Genomic DNA, 20,829 nt, shown 5'->3' with positions numbered 1-20,829 from the left:
GGTCCTGACATTTCTTTTAAGTCTGGTGTAATCCCAAGTTTTGGAAATGGGTCTCTTATATCCAGAGTCACTTTTCCATTCTAAAAATCTTTTATTAAATTCAATTCTTCATTGGTTAGTCTTGTTTTCCACATAACCACTATAGTTAGTGTGTGGCGCGTTTACCTCTGACCCAACAAAGTAGCTACTGCATTTATATCACTCATCTCAGGTCCAGCCACATTAACTATGTGCCTCAATGCCACAGTTTTAGAAGCATACAGTATCTGCGTAAGTCCCAGAACATTCTCACGTCCAATATCCATGCGAGCTCCTTTGATTAGAGGTTCTTCAAGTAACCAGTACAAAGAATTGGTCTCCTCCAGTCTGCAAACATTTAAAAGTCCCCACACTTTGAAAAGTTCACAATAAAATCGAGGCACTCCAGCCAATCGTAATTGTTTAGCATCCATTAGAAACAGCGCAGCATCCAGTCCAAGCACATCTACTGTGTTTAAAATTGTTTTTGCCATCTTCCTCCACACCAGATCAACAGGACCAGTCAGAAATTTCTAAATAAACTGCAGACGAAAGGTAGCATGTCTGCTTGGTTGACAATTGTGAGTGAATCTATTTCCATTTTGTTCTATTTTTTAATCACCCCTTCCCATTTCTTTTGTTGGGTATTTAAATCCCCAAGAAGTACTCCTAGATATTTTAAACCTTCTTTCTTCCAACTCATCCCACCAGGTAGTTTTGGTAGCCCTTCCTCCCATTTCCCAACAGCCAGTGCTTCACTCTTCTCCCAATTAACTTTTGCAGCAGAAATTATTCCAAAATCATTAACAACAGAAACCAGTTGATTAATGTCTCGTTGCCCATTTACCAACACAATTACATCATCGGCATAAGCTGAAATTTGATGTTGTATATTATGATACAATGTTCATGATGTATGAATGTATATCATGATATAATGATACAAGGTTAGTGGTCAGTCTATGGATACGACAAGAGCGTGCAAGTTTTTTTTTTTCTTAATATCCAGTTGTTCAGTTTACTATTTGCCACAACTTAAGGCTATTTTCGATTCTCTGGTTATTTTAAATTTTTACCTTCAAACAAATCTGTATTTTAATTAGACGCGTTCCTACTTCATCCTACTAAAAGTATTGCAGTTTAAATTTTAAAGCACTTAAGTGTAGCGCTCTCCAAACAGCTAGTTTCGATTTGTCCCATTTTCTGATTATTTGCTTTTGCTGTGCTAATTGCTGGGCCGAGACAGCAACTGTAAAACAGATATAAACTAGAGGAGACTTAGGACAAGGCCAGGACACCCTGTCTCTGCCCAACCAGCTGGATGTAAACCAATCTGGCTTCAAGAAAGGGCATTCAACCAAGTCTGCATTACTGTCGGTCACAGAAGCCCTGCGGATCGCAAAAGCTGCTTCCAAATCATCAGTTCTCATTCTCCTGGATCTGTCTGCTGCCTTTGACACTGTGAACCATCAGATCCTTCTGTCCACCCTCTCATCACTGGGCGTCAAAGGTACTCCTCTCCACTGGTTTGAGTCCTATCTCACAGGTAGGTCCTTCAGGGTCACATGGAGAGGTGAGGTATCCAAAGCACATCAACTGACCACAGGGGTTCCCCAGGGTTCAGTTCTTGGACCGCTCCTCTTCTCCATTTACACCACATCACTGGGACCCATCATACAAGCACATGGTTTCTCTTACCATTGCTATGCTGATGACACCCAGCTCTACCTCTCATTTCAACCAGATGATCCCATAGTAGCGGCACGGATCTCAAGCTGTCTGGCGGACATCTTGGCGGAGCAGTCTGCAAGGCAAATAGCGGACACACGTGTACTAAAATAAAAGTAAAAACACTAATAAATAAATATAATTAATGATTTTGTTACAACTAATGCAACAGTTAATGACTATGTAAATTGAGTAATTAAAATGAGTTACTACCGATAAATGTAGATTTTTAAAGTCTTTAGAAACTTTGAACTAGACATCGATATTGTGTAGTTTGTGATCCTCCATCAGCAGCTGCAGTTTCTCTCAGCTGTATCAGTGCAGTCACTGTGACGTCTGACTGACAGAGGTTTTTGTACGACTCTTTATCACTGTGTGAACACATGTTTACTGTTGATTACATGAAAACTCTGACAGTAATAATCTCCTGTATCTTCAGTCTGGACTCCACTGATGGTCAGAGTAAAATCACTGCCAGATCCACTGCCACTGAATCTAGAGTGAGTTCCAGTATAACGGGTTGATGTAATATATATGAGGAGTTTAGGAGCTTCTCCAGGTTTCTGTGAGTACCAAATAACTACCACCATGCACATCACTGCTGGTTTTACAGTTTATTCTGACTTCTTCTCCTGGTTGAACTGCTGATATTGATGGACTCTGAGTTACAGTGATCTGTCCTCTACACTCTGAAAGAAAACACAAACAAAAATGAAAATGATATATGATGATATACAGTATATGATAAACATATATTTCACATTTTAAAAAAATAATAATCATTATTAAAACATGTATTTCACAAACCTTGAGCAAACAGTGCAATGGTCCAGATGAAGATGATGATGTTGTTCATAGTTGTAGTTTAGTCTTGTGTGATGATGAAGAGTGTGTTGTGTTCTGCTCTCAGTCATGAAGTGTTAAACTCACAGCACTATAAACACTCTCAGAGCACTGAAGCATGTGCTGACAATGCAAAGAAGTGGGCAGGATTTACAACAGCTTGTGCTGAGAACAAACTCATATACACTAGAGTTACACAATCATGACTTTATTTAGTATGTTTATTGTGACTCCTGAGACACTGAGGATGTGCAGATGAACGTCCATCTCTGTGTCCATATTCAGTCATGTGACCATCATCACTGCTACACTTCCACTAGATGAAGCGCCATCACTAAAGTAAGATCATGAATCATGAGTGTGTTCAGAAAGTATCAGGACTGATTGTGAATCTCTAATCAGAGTTCATGGTGTCACTCCATCTATCATGAAGCCTCATGTGTGTCTGAAATCATCAGATGGAGAAGAAACAGGCTGTTAAAGATGGACACATATTAGAGCTTGTTCACGTTTCATGATCTTGTGTGGAGATTCAGAACCAGTCCAGATACTTTTATAACACACCTTGAATATGAAAACATGCTTGACTGTGTAGAACATGCAAAACACCTTTTATATCTTCATTGTCACACTTTCTATTGACTTTGGCTCTAATATTCAATAAAGTCATTATTTGAACAGATTCTCACTGAAGATTGAAGTGTGAAGCTGCAGGTTTTTCTGTGAATCATGATGATTGATCTGCATATGAAGAACAGAAGCATCATTATGAGAAACTCCACAACATCATCCATGATCAAAGAGGTCAAAGGTCACCTCAGAGGTCACAGCTCATCACATATATTTCTTTAAACAGTGTTATATCAGAAAGCATTTAGTCAAATCTGAATAAGTGAGTGTTGAGAAGAGCTGAGGATCTTCTACTATCAGTGTGTTGAAGTGTTGTTTCTCTCTCTCTGCTGGAGTGTGTGTTCACTCGAGTGGAATAGAGGTTTTAGTACGAGCGTTTCATTAGATTGTATCACTGTGGTACACATTCGGTGGAGGAACTAAACTGGTGATCGGTAAGTCTGTCGATTTAATCACCTAATAAAAAAAACAATTTAGATTTCAGAAAGTGTTTTACAGTTGAAACAAGAACAACATTTAATAAAAATAATGATTATTAGATATTGTGGCAAACTTTACTTGAAGCATTTATGTATAATACATTATAAAGTGTATCTTTATGTAAATTATTGTAAACAAAGTTAAAATGCATGATATTTACAAATTCCTCGTTGTAAAGTAAAACTGTTGTTGATCATTTGTTTGAATGCATTTATAAAATAATGTAACAATGAATAGATAATATTATAATCGTGTTATAATCGTGAATACAAATATTCATGAGATGATACATGCATTATAAGGTGCAGTAATGCATTTTTATTATCAAGGCATAATAAATGCATTAAATACATTTATTAATACATGCATGTATAAAATCTTTAAGTAAAGTGTTACAAATAATCTTTTATTATTATTTAATCTAAAACAATTATATTGACATGTTTATACATTCAGAAGAACGGAACAAAATACACTCCCCGGCCACTTTATTAGGTACACCTGTCCAACTGCTCGTTAACACTTAATTTCTAAGCAGCCAATCACATGGCGGCAACTCAGTGCATTTAGGCATGTAGACATGGTCAAGACAATCTCCTGCAGTTCAAACCGAGCATCAGTATGGGGAAGAAAGTTGATTTGAGTGACTTTGAACGTGGCATGATTGTTGGTGCCAGAAGGGCTGGTCTGAGTATTTCAGAAACTGCTAATCTACTGGGATTTTCACGCACAACCATCTCTAGGGTTTACAGAGAATGGTCCGAAAAAGAAAAAACATCCAGTGAGCGGCAGTTCTGTGGGCAGAAATGCCTTGTTGATGCCAGAGGTCAGAGGAGAATGGCCAGACTGGTTCGAGCTGATAGAAGAACAACTTTGACTGAAATAACCACTCGTTACAACCGAGGTATGCAGCAAAGCTTTTTGTGAAGCCACAACACGCACAACCTTGAGGCGGATGGGCTACAACAGCAGAAGACTCCACCGGGTACCACTCATCTCCACTACAAATAGGAAAAAGAGGCTACAATTTGCAAGAGCTCACCAAAATTGAACAGTTGAAGACTGGAAAAATGTTGCCTGGTCTGATGAGTCTCGATTTCTGTTGAGACATTCAGATGTTATAGTCAGAATTTGGCGTAAACAGAATGAGAACATGGAACCATCATGCCTTGTTACCACTGAGCAGGCTGGTGGTGGTGGTGTAATGGTGTGGGGGATGTTTTCTTGGCACACTTTAGGCCCCTTAGTGCCAATTGGGCATCGTTTAAATGCCACGGCCTACCTGAGCATTGTTTCTGACCATGTCCATCCCTTTATGGCCACCATGTACCCATCCTCTGATGGCTACTTCCACCATGTCACAAAGCTCTAATCATTTCAAATTGGTTTCTTGAACATGACAATGAGTTCACTGTACTAAAATGGCCTCCACAGTCACCAGATCTCAACCCAATAGAGCATCTTTGGGATGTGGTGGAACGGGAGATTCGCATCATGGATGTGCAGCCGACAAATCTGCGGCAACTGTGTGATGCCATCATGTCAATATGGACCAAAGTCCCTGACGAATGCTTCCAGCACCTTGTTGAATCTATGCCACGAAGAATTGAGGCAGTTCTGAAGGCAAAAGGGGGTCCAACCCGTTACTAGCATGGGGTACCTAATAAAGTGGCCAGTGAGTGTACATTCTAAATGTATTTTCATAATGTGTCTCTCATTTAATCAGTTTATTACTGGTTTTATTTTCCTTAATTTATTTCTACACTGAGTTAATATTTAGTTCATCTTTTATTGTAGAAATCATAGATCGAAAAAAAAAGATTTGACATCAGAATGTAAATGTTGCTACTTTCTGTAGTTCAGTCAATGATACTGAATCTCTTTTGCTCATGTTGTCCTTATAATTCAGTGCTTTATAATATAAGCAAGATTTATGTGTGATTCAATTGTGTTTTAATTCTGTTTTAAAAATGAGTTACATTTTGAGTTTAATATCTCTAGTAAGTAACATTTAAGATCTTTACATTCAGAGTTAAAAAACTGCTAGAATTAAGTATCTTTAGTTTCAATTGATTTAAATGTATATAGTGATTTTGTCGTTTGTGTGTATACATATATATATATATATATATATATATATATATATATTCACTGTAGTGAAGCTGAACGGCATGAAGGATCAGATGCTGGAGATTTGTCCTGCATTCCTCATGTCTGCTGCTTCAGTCCTGTTGAAATGCTGTGAATGTGCAGTGCAGTGTGTTGTGTGTGTGTTTGTGAATGTGTTGTGTTTGTCTCCTGCAGCTGGTCCCACAGTGAAGCCCTCAGTGTCTCTGCTGCCGCCCTCTTCTCTGCAGATCTCTGGAGACTCAGCCGCACTGCTCTGCCTGCTCAGCTCTTACTCTCCACAGGGGGCGCTGGTGAGCTGGACACTGGACGGGTCAGAGGTCACCGAGGGGGTTCTGACCAGCGCAGAGAGCCAGCAGGACGGCCGCTACAGCCGCAGTAGCGTCCTGACCCTCAGCAAAGCACGCTGGGAAGAGGGAGAGCTGTACGTCTGCAGAGTAACACATGATGGTGCTCCTCATGAGGTCTCGTTCCACAAGAGCTCTGAGTGCTGATGTTTCTCTCCTGAAGATGAGCCGTATCTGAGTGTCCTGTGTCAGGCAGGATTCACATGAGTCTAGTGCTGCAGCTGTAGTGCTTTACAACTCCATACTGAAAGAGTGTGTGTGTGTGTGTGTGTGTGTGTGATCTTTCAATCTGCTGTGTTTGCTGCAACATTCAATAAAGCTTCTCAACAAGTTCACTTTGTGTCTGACAACATCATTCAACTAACAGATGAAGATGCAGGAGCTTTTCAGAAGGTTGATGTCGCAGTAAATGTCAAATAAAGCTCTTGGGGTTTGAACATGGTCTCTGGAGACAGAGCTGCTCTATTCTGAGAGATCACAATCACTCCACCCTGACAATGCAAATGGGCTTTTCAGTCTCACTCTCTGATTGGTTACATGATCTGGACTGGAACACAACAGTTTCACTTTTGCAAAAGAAGGTGCTGGTATTTAAATAATAAAAATATAATAAAAATAATTGAAGTGACTGAATGCAGCGTGTTCAGTTTGATTGACAGGGATCATATATTACACCTAAAACATGATGATCATATTAAAACACTGACTCATTCTCTTCATAAACACAAGATTGATGTAGATTGTAATGATATAGTGTTATTAGTGTTTGAAAATACAATCATAAATCATTCTTCAAACCTGGACTAAACACTGGCAGAGTCAAGAGGAAGATGATGCTGAAAGTCATGTTTGTTGGTTGATGAAGAAGAGCTCTTGATCATGTCATGTTCAGTTCATAGAGCTATAAACACATGCAGAGTGAAGCATGTGCTGATCATATAAAACACCCTCTGAATGCAAAAGCTGCTGTAGACTGTGAGCTCACGACGAGACCGAAGAGAGATCAGGACGAGATACAGACTCACCTCAGACTCATCAGAGTCAAACAGCTTTACTGACAGGGTTAAAGAACGGCTTTACATGGCCGAAGCACAGGCACATTAAATATACTCACATACACACTTACACACAAATACACACAGGTAAATATATATATATGGAGTTCAGTCATGAAACTCTAGATCAGTGTTTCCCCAACAATGTCTCTCTAATCTGACAAACATTTCAGGTGTTGGAGTCTCTACTGATGAGCTGATGAGTTGATCATGTGTGTTTGATTAGGGAGATATATAATATGTGCAGAGTTGTGCGGACTTGACACAGTCAGGTATCCCAGAATGCATCTCGCACTAATCAGCAAGCGTCAATAGCAGAGGAGAAAACACGCGTAATTTAAAAATACTGCTGTTATTGTGTCACGAACTGTAGTTTTCAGATTTTTTCAGGTGAGAATGTAGTTGTTTAAAGCTCAAATCGGTGGTTTATTAGTAAAGATAGCGTCTATTTGATTGGGATTCAGACGGAGGCGCTGGTTTCACTTCCAGCTGATGGATGATCCACTGTATGCAGCGACCCCAGGACAGTGTGTGCTGTAAGGGTCACCTCTTCTTCTGTGGTATTTTCCACCATCACTGTAATGTTGTCATTATTGTTCAGATTCATCTGGATAAGCTGTTTGTTTGCCTTTATACCTGCAGGCCAGGGTACTTCTGAATGGGCTCCAGCATCACGTGTGTTTCAAGGGTAACCGTCTTATTCAGTTTGCCACAACTGACGTTCACTCTCGAACACCTTGAAGAATGATGGATTTTCTTCCAAGTCTTGCAATATGAAAGCCGCTGCTGTTTTTGCGTTTCTTCAGGAGTGACAGAACGGCTTTTGCTTTCCTAGGGCTAACTTCCAGAGATGAACTCAGTGTGTTCACAAGGAAACTCAAAGGAATCTGCTGGGCTGCATTAGCTTGGACCAATTCCTCAATCACATTAAAGGTGATTATGGGTTTCTCCAATTCACTGGATGTAATGAGAATTGGTGCCAGCAGGAGTGTGCCCCTTCCTTCAGTCTCAGTGTTTCCAGACAGACACAACTCCACTTCCATCCAGCCTTCATATGGGATGCTCGTCCCGTTCGCCGCTATCAGGTTGAGCTCTCCCTCCTCAAGCTGCTCTCTCACTGGTCTCACCTCTGCGTCAGGAAGACGTCTCTTCTTCCACAATTGAAACCTGTGACCCCGTGTCCCAAAGCACTGATGTATTAACACCTCCAAGAGAACATTGCACCAAGCATCTATAACCAACACATGCTACACTGAGTATATGCTAATTAATCATCTGCTTGTAGGGAGGGTCATCAGCATAAACATAAGTTTTAATCCAATGAGTAAATAAAAACAGTAATGAAAACACCTTTTCTGACTTTATATAAACACCAAATAGACTCATAACCAAGCAACAATATTCAGACAGTGTTACAAAAACACCCAGCACACAAAGACATCTATGGTTCTGTAGATGACTTGAAGTCCCTGTAATATATATTTCAGTCTTTATCACATTCACAGTTGGAGAAAGTTAAGATGAGAGTGTGAATGTCAGATGCAAGTCTTAACTGCCGTTAAGGAGTCAAAAAGGATGTGGAGGTTTGATGAAATCCAACGAAGCGTGACCTTAGTCCAACATATAGCTCTCCCGTCAGAGGAAATCCATAATGGTAATCAAACTGTCAAATGTAGCTATTTCCAACCATGAACCTCGTATTAGTCCTCAGATGAAAGTTTCCCAACAAGGACTTTGTTTGAACAAGGAGGTCAGCCATGATAATTTCTTTTACCGCTCACCTGTCTCTTTATCTACGCACCCAGGTCTCACTAATACCCCTAGTGGAGAGGAGTGTGATGGCAGTTTAAAAAACTCAGTAACTGACAGGTGTCTGTTACACATCTGCGTCCCACCAAACTGGCTGTTTTCTCCTGTTTGTTCGACCATGGTCCTTCAGATAAGCAAGCTCTTGTACCCCTTTTCCACCAAGGCAGTTTGAGTGCCGGTTCAGAGCCAGAGCCTAGTTTCAAACCAGTTCTTTGTCTGCGGGAGTGTGTGGAGAGCATACGACTCCTTGTGCTTTTGGATCGCACTCGAAGTGCTTTTATGTCATGCGTTTGGCGTTACTGGGCAACATGAGATGTATACAGTGACGCTTTTCCATCAGGTTGTTAGGCTTTGGAGCTTTCTCTTTTTTCATACTGACACCTTTATCTTGTTCAGCGTGTGCCTGTTCCTCCTCCCTAACTGTGGCCACCTTGGCTATTTTTGGTTGAGTGGTTGAGAACTTTGATTTTCTTTCAAGCTCCAGACTATATGATGTTTTATTAACAAGGTTCGGGAGGAACACGTTCTAATGATCAAACAATCAGGTCCTTCCAACCAGCAGTCAACAATCAGTAATCAACAGATCCACTCAATCAGTATGAGTAAGGCCTATAAATATACGCAGTCGACTCACTCATATTCCTCAACAGTTTTCAGCATCCCTCCACCACCCCATCTCCTCACACTTGCCTGGTTATCTTCCTAACCAGAGATACGGGGGGAGTACTCTGGGTTCGGGCCCAAAAGCGCGCCAAATACGCATAACCATTTATTCTCTGATCATTCGTAAGTGTGAACTCGTGAAATGACATGTTCATTTTCTCCAAAAACACTTCATCTTCCACCCACGGGTTTTCCAGGTAGGGTTTTAGATCTGTGTGTATGCTGTCATCATGAAGGCCAGTCAGAACTGTCTGCAAAAACTGATTCTGGATTAGTTCATGATTATATCTCAATCCTGTCAGATGCTGACAAATCCCTCTGTCTGAGATCCATGGCTCGAACATTAATTTAAAAATACTGCTGTTATTGTGTCACGAACTGTAGTTTTAAGATTTTTTCAGGTGAGAATATAGTTGTTTAAAGCTCAAATCGGTGGTTTATTTGTAAAGATAGCGTCTATTTGATTGGGATTCAGACGGAGGCGGTGGTTTGACTTCCAGCTGATGGATGACACAACAAAACATTTGAGATGTGAAGGAAATGACACTGTGGAGATGATTTTCATGACTCTCAGCAAAATTACATTATTTGTAATGTTGTATGAAAAGGAGATGAATGTCAGTAATTCTGTAATCTTCTACAGAAACATTAGACTGTATTTGATGGTTTGTAACCCCAGTATATCTCCAGAAACTAGAGAAGTGGTGTATTCCAGTAACATGAAGCTCCTGTGAGGACGCTGGACATCTGCTGATGGAGCTGCTCGATTCTCAGAGGAACACAATCACCTGATGATGCAAATATGAGTTTCACTGTCTGACACTTTATTCTCTGAAATGAGTCAGAAGAGTTGGACTGATGGAGATATGAGGTTTGTTCATATTCATCAGTTTATAATGAAACACTGTCAGGGTCTGAAGCCTCTGAACTGCTGAGATCGTCTTTGACTCGGTTAGAGAGTAAGAGCTCGAAGAGTTCAATCCACAAATGTAACACTTGTGTGATACTATAATCAGTTTATTGTAAGTAAAAGGTAGAAATGTTCCCTGGAGACTTCACCTGATCACTGGCCCACAGCAAGGGAAATGAGTTTGGAATAACAGCTGTGTAAAACAGAGCAATTAAATTAAGCAGAATATCTTTGTATAGGCCTATGTTTGGTTGACTGTGTTTTATTTTAATAATGAACAGGCTGCAATGTCAAGTTAGCAATGCTAGAAGTGAACTCATTATGTTGTGTGAGCGAGCGATGCGCCGACGCCATCACTTGGATTTATTGCTCAGCAGGGGAAACAACTTACTTTGTTGTTTAATACTCTGTCATTCAAAACAGTGTATACTTGAGAACTCCTGGTCTACACAGAAGAAAGCCCTTTCTATTCTATTCCCCTGTACGGGTTGTGTCAAGCCATTAGTCTGGTTGTTTGATGAGAAAAAGATGAAATGTAGTTGCAATAAACGTGTTAAGAATCCGCACATCAGCTGCAGCAGCGGAGGACTCTTATTCTGCGTGCGGACCTGAGGAAGAACTGATGACGGAACAGTTTGATCTTCGGCTGACAAATCAGAGGAAAGGGGCGTTTCATTCCCGCCCACGTGTTGATATCGAATATTCCAGCTGTTTATTAATTTTTCTACCCCAGAACGAAAAACGAAAAATCAAGCTGAAATCTTGTTTTTCGTTTTTTTGGTAAAAATGAAAAAACGAAAAAAGACCTGTTTTCTCATTTTTCTACTTTCAATATTAAATTAAAAAACGACTGAACGAATGATACACGGATTGTACACGGACTGTGCTTGCACCGCCACCTGCTGGTGTGGCTAATTAACCGCTCACACGTACGCCTTACAAATCTCTTTTTGCAGATCGCAGCGGGACAGAGTGGACAAAAATCCACAAATGTGTAAAAAACAGTTGCAAATGTCACGTGACCTGCAAATTGCCCGGAAGCAATCCACAAATGCCTAAAAACAGTTTTGTGTGTAGAAATGGATCCACAAAAGCGTAAATCACACTTTGTATGTGAAATAAAAATATATTTGTACAGATTAAATTGTGTGTATTTACAAATCACACATTATTTGTGTGAATATGATTTTACAAAACACAAACCTGTTTTAGGTTGTGAGATATTTGTGTATATGTTTATTTACACATTGGACAAAATTCCACAAATGTGTAAAAAGGAACTTAGAAATGTAACATGACCCACAAATTCACAGGAAGTAATCTGCAAATGTGTAAAAACAGTTTTGTGTTGTACACATCACCCTGTATTTTTGTGGATATGATTTTACGTATCACAAATGTAAATATACACATTTGCAGATAGTGAAATATTTGCGCATCAATGTACACATTTGTAGATTGTCTTCTGTGGGTTACAAATATTAAAGTCCAATTAATTGTTCCATACAGAAAGAAATGCATCTTTCATACAGATTACATAATCAGATGATATTTGCTTTCGATTTGAATTTTTTCGTTTAAAAGTGGACATTTCAAGCTTTATATAGCCTAGATATATGTCTCATGTATGGGAGGCTAGTATACACTGTGTTTCTGTTTATTTTTGAGGCCATGCCTTGATTATTTTATTTTATTTTACAAAAGCACAACGTTTTCTTGTTAACGAGTTTGTTTGCCCATAAAATCTTTAAGATATTAGGTTAAACTTATTTGGCTTGCTGTCCGCTGGAGAGGGGCTCGATGAAGCAGCTTTAACTCGAGCTCTGATATACCCCCCAGTGGCTAAATGTAGGACCTGTTAATTAAAGGGCAAGGTACCTAAGATGAAGGTGGAGTTTGGGGAGGTGGAGGGATACTGGAACAGCTGATACTAGGGAGAGGTAAGCGGCTGCTTATATACTCTGTTTGTTGATTGAAAGATTGGATGGGCTCGCTCCTCCCTAACTTACGTTTAGGAACTTCATTTAACGAGTTTGTTTGCCCATAAAATCTTTAAGATATTAGGTTAAACTTATTTGGCTTGCTGTCCGCCTGGAGAGGGGCTGGATGAAGCAGCTTCAACTCGAGCTCTGATATACCCCCCAAAAGTGTTGAATAAATATTTGGGACAGCAAGTTAGAATAACGTGATCAAATACAGGATGCCTAAGAGCTTAAAGTATGTTACCCCCCAAAAAGAGTGGAAATTTAAAGCTGTATGGAGCATGGATGGACGCTTCTTGCGGCAGTGATATGTTTAATGGGGCTCCTGGCTGGAACTGCGTCTCCCTACTATGCCCACCATGTGGGGCTATGAGTGGAGCTCCGGCGGGAGCTGTGTTTTAAAGAGTGTGCCTGCGTTCGTTGTGGAGTGAAACGACATGGGCTTGTGGAAATTTGACTGGGGTACATCTCACCGCTGCACTGCTGCGGCAGTGACTTTCAGAAATGACTCCTGCGGGAGTATCTTGGGACTGGAGGTTTGAGTACGAGGTTGGAGAACGCCCTGCCACATCCATGACATGGAGCCCCATGGAGTTAGAGCACATGGGGCTTCCAGATGTCACAAATGGGGAAGAAGGTCCTCGTCCCTAAAGGCGAACGGGCCACCGGTGTCTGAAGCGAAACTCCCTACGCAGCAAGAGGGAGCCTACGGTATACATAGGAAATGCAGAACTAACTTCCTTCTGACGCAGGGGGCAAAGATCACATAAAGACTTAATGGCCCGTCGCGTTCGAGGGACGTACGATCCTTGGTACCTCCAGTCCTGATTTTTTCGGATAGGAGGGCCCACACTGCGATCCGAACGGGAGAGCCTCCATGGTTAAAAACATGAAGGATCACACAGCGATTCGGAAAGGGAGAGCCCCCACGGCGCCCGAACGGAAAGCTCACACTGCAATTCGACCGGGAGAGCTCCCGCTGCGTTTCGAAGGAGAGAGCCCCCCCATATGTATAAATAGGGAGTTCACTCGGCGATCAAAACGGGAGAGCCCACACAGCAAGTCGAACGGGAGAGCCTATGATGCATCTGAACGGAAGAGCCCACACGGCGATTCAGATGGGAGACCCCACTCCAGGAGTGGTAGGTCACGCACATCTGAAAAGGGAGAGCTCTCACTGCATCCAGATGAATACACGCCCTGCGGGGCTAGGTAAGCGGGGAAATGCAAAATAGTAGGGAGAAGCGGTCCAGACTTATGCTAGGGATGCTAGTGTTTGCTGTGCTTGTCTAATGTTATGCAGATCTGAACGAACGTATGTTTCGAAGGCGAGGGACGACCATCGACCTAGCATTTTGTTTTGTTAGGAGAACAAGACCTGAGCGGAGAGTGGTTAGGCAGGCGCTAAGAATGTCGACGGTTAAAGTTAGCTGAGGAGCGGCGCACAGGGCACATAGAACGGGCGTGAGCTCCGCCACAGAAATTACAGACATGGAGGAAGTGGCATCGTTGTCGGTTGCAACGTGATGAATTAAAGCTGTTGCACACTTGTCTGCCTGGAACTGAGGTAGAAATCTGGTTACGGTCATTCCTTGATTGAGGGACATATGAAGTGGATTTTTCTTGGAAAGGAGCTGAATGGTTCGGAAGATCTGAGTTGGTTTGGGGACATTCTGAAGTAGAATGAATGATAGACCTGCAAATGGCGCAAGAAGGGCTTCGAACGCCTAAGAAGACCCTGTTATATAGTTCGAGGTCCAAGGCTCCCCAGTAAGGACACTGGTTCCAGGGTGTGACGCGGGCGGCGCATTTAGCTGGAAAAAAGCTTATGGTATGTATAAAAATTACTACCTCCGAAAGAGAGACTGAGCTCTGCTATGGTAGAGAGGTAGTCATTTAATTCCTTGCGTCTGGCTGGAAATGAAGAGCAAATTACTTCTGTGTATCTGGCAAAAGCAACGCAGAATTCTGAAAGTGTGAGAACTCGTTTTGAAGGTTGTACAGAATTTGTAAGATCAACGATTTAAGTCAAACGAGCGGTGGGATTCATTGAGAGGGACAAAAGTCAGTAGAGAAGGAAGATCGATAGTTGCACCTGATAGAATTAGGGAACGGAGATGGGCTGGGACTGGTAGTGGTTCCATGGCGATTGCATTGTTAGGAGCTGGAAGATGGACTGCTGTTGAGAGTGAATGGGCTGGCAAGCGGATTGTACTTTAAGATGCTTCTTCAGGTTGGAGGTGGAGTCTTTGGACCATAGACAGTAAAAGAAATGGACACAGCGACCCCGTTGATTTCAACAGAGAGAGTTGAAGCCCAACATGGGCACTCACTTCCTGATAGCCAAGCGCACTGCGCAGGCTCAAACTGAGTTTGACGACGATCTGACCTTCTAGTAGCTGTGCCGGGACAAATCTGACCTTCTAGTAGCTGTGCCGGGACAAATCTGACCTTCTAGTAGCTGTGCCGGGACAAATCTGAATTGAAATCTGAAACAAATCTGTTGCTGAAATATTTTGTCCCGTTGTTTTTATGAACTCTCTATCTATGGGTTTCTCCCTTGACTTTATGCCTCCATGTCCACCCGATTGCCTCATAGACAGTAAACGATTGCCTACGAGCTTCTACTTCTGTCTACACGGTAATTTCTCTACTGTGCGACAGAGCGTCCCGTGGTTATGACGCAATCGTTAGCCTATTTTTACAAGAATGGCTTCTACGGGGCCATAACGTGTAAGATACAAAGTAATGGAGTCTTTTATACATTGTCGTGTTTCCTTAGAAATAAATAATGGACAAATGGAGTCTTTGGACGCCTCAGATGTAAAGTTATTCGCTGTCAAAGTGACACCAAAATGAATGGGAGTCAATGGGATGCTAACAGCAGGTGATAGCCAGCTACAATGGCGGCCCCCGGAGGCAGCTTCAACTTCCGGCTGATGGATTACCCCCTTGCTTTGGACGCTGAAAGGAGGTTGGTTGCTGGCAAGCAGAGGTTGCACTGCACAGTTAGGCTATATTTCGTTCTCCCTTCTCTTTCTTTAATGTGAAATGCTGTTTGAATTTCCGAGATCGAAACGCATTCTTGCCCTGTCTCTGTTGTAGTTCCGGCTACATATCTATTCTAGCTCCCGCTGCTCCTCTTCCGACTCATTGTGACTGATCACGCAAACCGCGCATTTTTCGTTTTCACATTGGGGCTTCTGGGAAATGCTGAGTTGCCTTAATTTATTTAGAGAGTGACTAAACTCATGAAACAGAAGTATTGTAATGTAATCCAATGATTTCAACAATGTAACTGTATTTTAACCTCTTAACCAGCACCCCTATTTTTGAGAATTTTCTGAAAATGACATACCCAAATACAATTGTCCGTAGCTCCTAAACCATATGGTCCACATTCATAACTCTGATATTTTTTTAAACTAGACACTTGAAACTTTGTTACCCAAGAGTCATATTAATTCAAAAGTAGCATAGGAACAGAGTAAAACAAGGTAAAATTTACATGAAAGTGATTTACGATTTCTATGAATGAACTTCATTTAGGGAAAAATGTATCAGACTTTTATGTTAAAGGCCTGAAAACACCATAAAGATAAAACTGAATGTCTGACCATGTTCTGATTCAAATTTGAAGATGATACTCCCAAAAATGTAGTTTCTGTAAGCTTTTATTCAGGAAAAGTCTAGGCGTCCTTTCCAAAAGGCCATTTGGAGACTCCAAATGGACACCTGGTAACCAAATGACATAAGGAGTAAACACTACATACTACATACATGTATATCAATTCAGAACTGTTCTGCTCATCAAACCACACAAGAAAAAATGATTTCAGCACAACATTTTAACATTTTAACAAAATACTCTTTATTTTGAACAATTCTGATAGCAAAAACAGTGAAACAAAAAAAACTCACTTCATGTATGCATTTCAAAAGTGATTGTTTTACAACTAATTAATAAATTATATAAAAAGAAAACAACATTTGTAATTGCAACATTGTTTTTTACTCAAATAAATTACAATAAACTGATAATTATAATAAATATCCAATTACTAAAGAAAAAAAAAGCAATTACAGTATTTACAGTATTTATGTTGATCCAAGGCAGTCACTAACACGGTTTGTTCTCTAACCAACTGGAAACCAAAGCCACTGAAAGACAGGAAAAATAAAGTGTGTAAGCAGAACAAATAAAATTACAACACTGTATGCATGTGTGAGTACTTACCTAGTACTGCCTCACGCCAGCATGTCACGTTTGCTCCAATGGCGCCGAATCAGAAGACACCCACTGCAAAAGAGAGAGAAAGAGAGAGCAAACAAGCAGAACAAAACCAAGCAGAACAAACAAAGTCCAAATAGAATAAATGCATATGATAGCTCACTATAGCAGGAACAAACAGGATGAAAACTTGGTCATGTAAGTGTGTGTGTGTACCCCTGACCGTTAATGTCTCACACCGATGGCTTCTCTTGCTTCATCTCTCTCTTTGGAACTGCAAATCCACCTAAACTTGGAAACATTTCTGGAACAACTATTAGAATCGAATGCTTTGAACAATGTAACATGTAAATTAAAAAAAATGACAAACCAGATGATTAATATTTTCCACCCTGCTTATGCCAGTCATGGTAACAGTCCCTTTTAGGCAGAAAGCACAGTGGCACCTCACATGTTGCACACATGACTGGTGTCTTCTGATGACAGAGCTTACACTTTCTCCGTCCAGCAGTGCTGTCATCTGTAATGTGTGTCGGGTTGTGGCAAGCATCACTTGAAGCCCGAGGAGCAGCTGTCCGTGATTCTAGGCCTGCGAGTTCCAGAACAAGCGTTTCCCTGAATGCTTTCTGGGTGAGGGGTTTTTCATTCCGTGCTCTGGCCAGATGCTGATGCAAAATGAAGGCATTGACAACAGCAATATCCACAAAGTGATAAAAGAAGGTTCGGTACCACTTCCGTGTCTTGTGGAGCACTTTATAGTACCCAATGAGGGCGTCGGACAGGTCCACTCCCCCCATGAACCTGTTGTAGTCCAGCACAGCACAGGGAATAGGCACTTGCACTTCAGACCACTGCCCATCTTTGTTCTTCAACCTCCTTCGCACTGTGTCACCTTTATATGCGTTGTGGAATGTGGAGCACATCAGCACTTCCCGGGTGTCTTTCCATTCCACAAACAGCAGCTCATCCTCTCTTAGCCATCGCATGGACCCTCGTGGAGCATTCCGTGGTAGTCTGTTGGTGACTGTCTTTGGGAAACCGATCCTGTTTGGACGAATGGTGCCACATGCCCAAATCTTCTTATGGAGGAGGTCTCTGAAAAGCATGGGACTAGTGTAAAAGTTGTCGACGTATAGCTTGTAACCAGTGCCCAACATCTTTTCATCTACGAGTGCCATGACAGACTCATAGCTCAGCCCCTTCTGAGATGGCATTGACTTACCCTCGTACACGAAGAACTCACAGGTGTAGCCACACAGGGAGTCTGCCAAGACAAAAAGCTTGTAGCCCCATTTAGTGGGTTTGTTCTTCATGTACTGCTTGAGTCCAGACCTCGCCTTGGATGCCACCATCCTTTCATCTATGGAGATGTTCTGATTTGGATGAAAAAATGTCCTGCAGGCATCCCTAATGTTGTCATAGAGAGGCTTGATCTTCCCCAAGCGGTCGTAGGCTGCTGTTCCCTTCTTCTTTTCGTTTTCTTCATCATCCCGAGGATCGCTAAGATGAAGAGCGCTTGTGATGGTATGAAACTTCCTACAGGACATGATCTCAGCAGGAAGGGGATGACTGTAGATTCGGGACCTCCTCCAATAATCAGTCAGGGCAGAGACCTTCACGAGACCCATGTACACAACAAGTGCCAGGTAAGACTTGAAATCTTCAACCGAGATGGTATTCCATGGCTTTTCTCTTCCTTGCTGATTTTTGGCCCCATATACATTGGTGTGCTGAACGATGGTCTGCAGCACAGACATTGAAAAGAAAAGATGAAACAACTGCAGTGCTGTGTAGGTTGCAGTTGTCACCAACTGTGGCCCAGGTGTACGAGCAGGCCGAAATGCAGGCGGCGAAGGTCCAATATCCTCCTCATCAACATTGTGCCATCTTTCCTGTGAGGTGCTAAGAGACACAGTAGGCACTGACTGGCTCGCCCTCGCCCTCCCCCTCCCCCTTCCCCTTCCCCTTCCCCTTCCCCTTCCCCTTCCTCTCCCTTTACCTGTACCTTTACCTCTGGTAGCTGAAGCAGATTCAGATGGAGACGCAGAAGATGAAGACGACTGACGTGGTCTCTTTCGTCGCTCAGGACTGGACTCCGGATTCCAGTCCTCATCTGTTTCAGTTGAAGGCCTATTTTACAGCACAGGAAAACACACACACACACACACACACACACACACACACACACACACACACGAGGATTTCAGTTTGAGTCAAATATTAGAGACAAACTACTATTAGGAGCATCAATATTACATCATATTACAATAACATATGCCTAATTGTCAAAAATCTTATGCTTATAATGCTCAGCATTATAAATGCTTTGTAATAATTTATTTTTTCCACATATCTTTACCTGACATCTTGTAATCCTTTCCTTCCATTATTGTTATATTCAATGAATGCAGCATTCATTTATTCATATACACCTAGAACTGTAATCTCATATCTTGCTAGTCTTCTCCACTGCAATTTTATAATCAAAAACATCTTCACCTTACATTATTGTTATATTATATGCATCATAAATATAATGTGTGTGTGTGATATAAATATTATGTCTTTATGTATAATATACAGCTATCACCTAGCTACTCGTGTAGCCTCGTGTCTTTGCTAGTCATTTTATAATCAAAAACATGATATGAACAGAAAAACTGCCAATACTTCATAAAAATAAAAACTCAAGACGATGTGTTTAAACTTACCGATCTAATACGGGATCGAGTCCATGGAGAAACATCTCCTCTTCAGCCGAATCGACACTCGACACCGTGCTCTCTCTGTCCAAGATGTCTGTTTCTGCGTCTTTCTGCTGTTCTTCGTCGCTACTCCTCATTACCTCCTCCAAAACACTCTCAACACCACAAAAACTCCTCTTCAGTCGACGATCCATGATGTAGATTGTTAGAAATAATGTTAGAATAAATCTGCGCGTTGAAACCGGTTGAAATGAGCTCCGTGTAGCAAAACAATGGCTAACCTGTGCGCGCTGTGCGTAAAATGACGAAGAGCGCACGAGTGGACGCACTTGTATTAGACAGATCTGCTGAGGTAAACTAAGCAAACTGTCAATCACTGCAATCGTGTTTTAGTTGGTTGATACTCCCATCCATCAAAACTTTGCTGATCAGACATTGGATGGATTGTATCCACTCATAAACCGGGGTGCGAGAGTGACAGGTGGAGGAGCCTGTAGATGCGCTCCCTACATATTTTGGTCATTTTTAGAGGCTGTGATTGAAGGAGAGAAAGATGGAAGGACTCATTTTATCGTCAACAGTCTAAACTACGGGGGAGAGATCGTTTTTGAACATTGGAATACAGATTAGAATTGTTATTTCATCGAAAGTGAACATGATGGATTACTCTAACTGGAAGCGCTCATGAAAACTGAGGAGGATATTTCAGTTTTTTCCCTATTTTTTTGTTGTTTTGGATTAAAAAGTGGGATGCATTTTGAAGAGTAGACCCTTACATTGAAATGTATGCTGGTGTTTCTTGGATTCGTCCGAACTGATCTGAACCATAGGAGATGAAAGATAAGTATTGCCGTTCATTTTGTTCATATTTACAGGGTCGGTCTGTCAGCATTTAAATTAACCCTTACCTCTCTGGTGTATTGATTGCAAAAACAAGTTCAGAACGTGATTCTTGAGCGTTTTAGCTTTCAAATGATGCATAGTTTATGATAGTTGATTGAATATTTGTTATAAAACAAAGGTAATAAAATTATAAACACGCCCCTACGGCCCGCCCACGTCCCCCTGCTGGTTAAGAGGTTAAATACCAACTATTTAAATTGTAACGGAATACAGATGGGCCTACACATAATTTGTATTCTGAATATGTAACGCCAGTACATATATTCCGTTACTCCCCAACACTGCTGGTGGAAACTGTGGAACATGTGCTGTTTGAGTGTATTAAATACTCAAATCAAAGAATGGATTTAAGGAATGGACTGGAACATGAAGGAATCAAACAAATGAACATTACAAAT

General features: G+C 41.4%; 1 protein-coding gene, 1 long non-coding RNA gene and 1 pseudogene across 2 annotated transcripts; 1 reads left to right on the top strand and 2 right to left on the bottom strand.

Annotated features, from left to right (window-relative positions):
• Positions 1–1,988: 1,988 nt before the first annotated feature.
• Positions 1,989–2,620, bottom strand: LOC130083205 (immunoglobulin kappa variable 3-15-like; annotated as a pseudogene).
• A 966-nt stretch (positions 2,621–3,586) lies between these two features.
• LOC130083204 (uncharacterized) lies at positions 3,587–6,508 on the top strand. Its single transcript, XR_008806819.1, has 2 exons — positions 3,587–3,653; positions 6,004–6,508. It is a non-coding gene; the product is annotated as an uncharacterized LOC130083204 (long non-coding RNA).
• A 10,692-nt stretch (positions 6,509–17,200) lies between these two features.
• On the bottom strand, positions 17,201–18,580 carry LOC130083226 (piggyBac transposable element-derived protein 4). The gene has a single exon (XM_056248284.1). It carries the CDS (start codon positions 18,578–18,580, stop codon positions 17,201–17,203), a length of 1,380 nt encoding a protein of 459 aa, XP_056104259.1.
• Between the last annotated feature and the right edge of the window lie 2,249 nt (positions 18,581–20,829).

This window comes from Rhinichthys klamathensis, unplaced genomic scaffold (assembly GCF_029890125.1).
Source record: "Rhinichthys klamathensis goyatoka isolate OS25496 unplaced genomic scaffold, OSU_Roscu_1.1 h1tg000054l_1, whole genome shotgun sequence".
In the NCBI taxonomy this organism is placed as follows: domain Eukaryota; kingdom Metazoa; phylum Chordata; class Actinopteri; order Cypriniformes; family Leuciscidae; genus Rhinichthys; species Rhinichthys klamathensis.
Note: the sequence above shows the minus strand (reverse complement) of the source record. Positions and strands in the feature narration are given on the sequence as shown.

What these genes read in the sequence shown, in the direction of transcription:
- LOC130083226 (XM_056248284.1), bottom strand. Translation starts at nt 18,580, where the DNA reads ATGTCTGTGCTGCAGACCATCGTTCAGCACACCAATGTATATGGGGCC.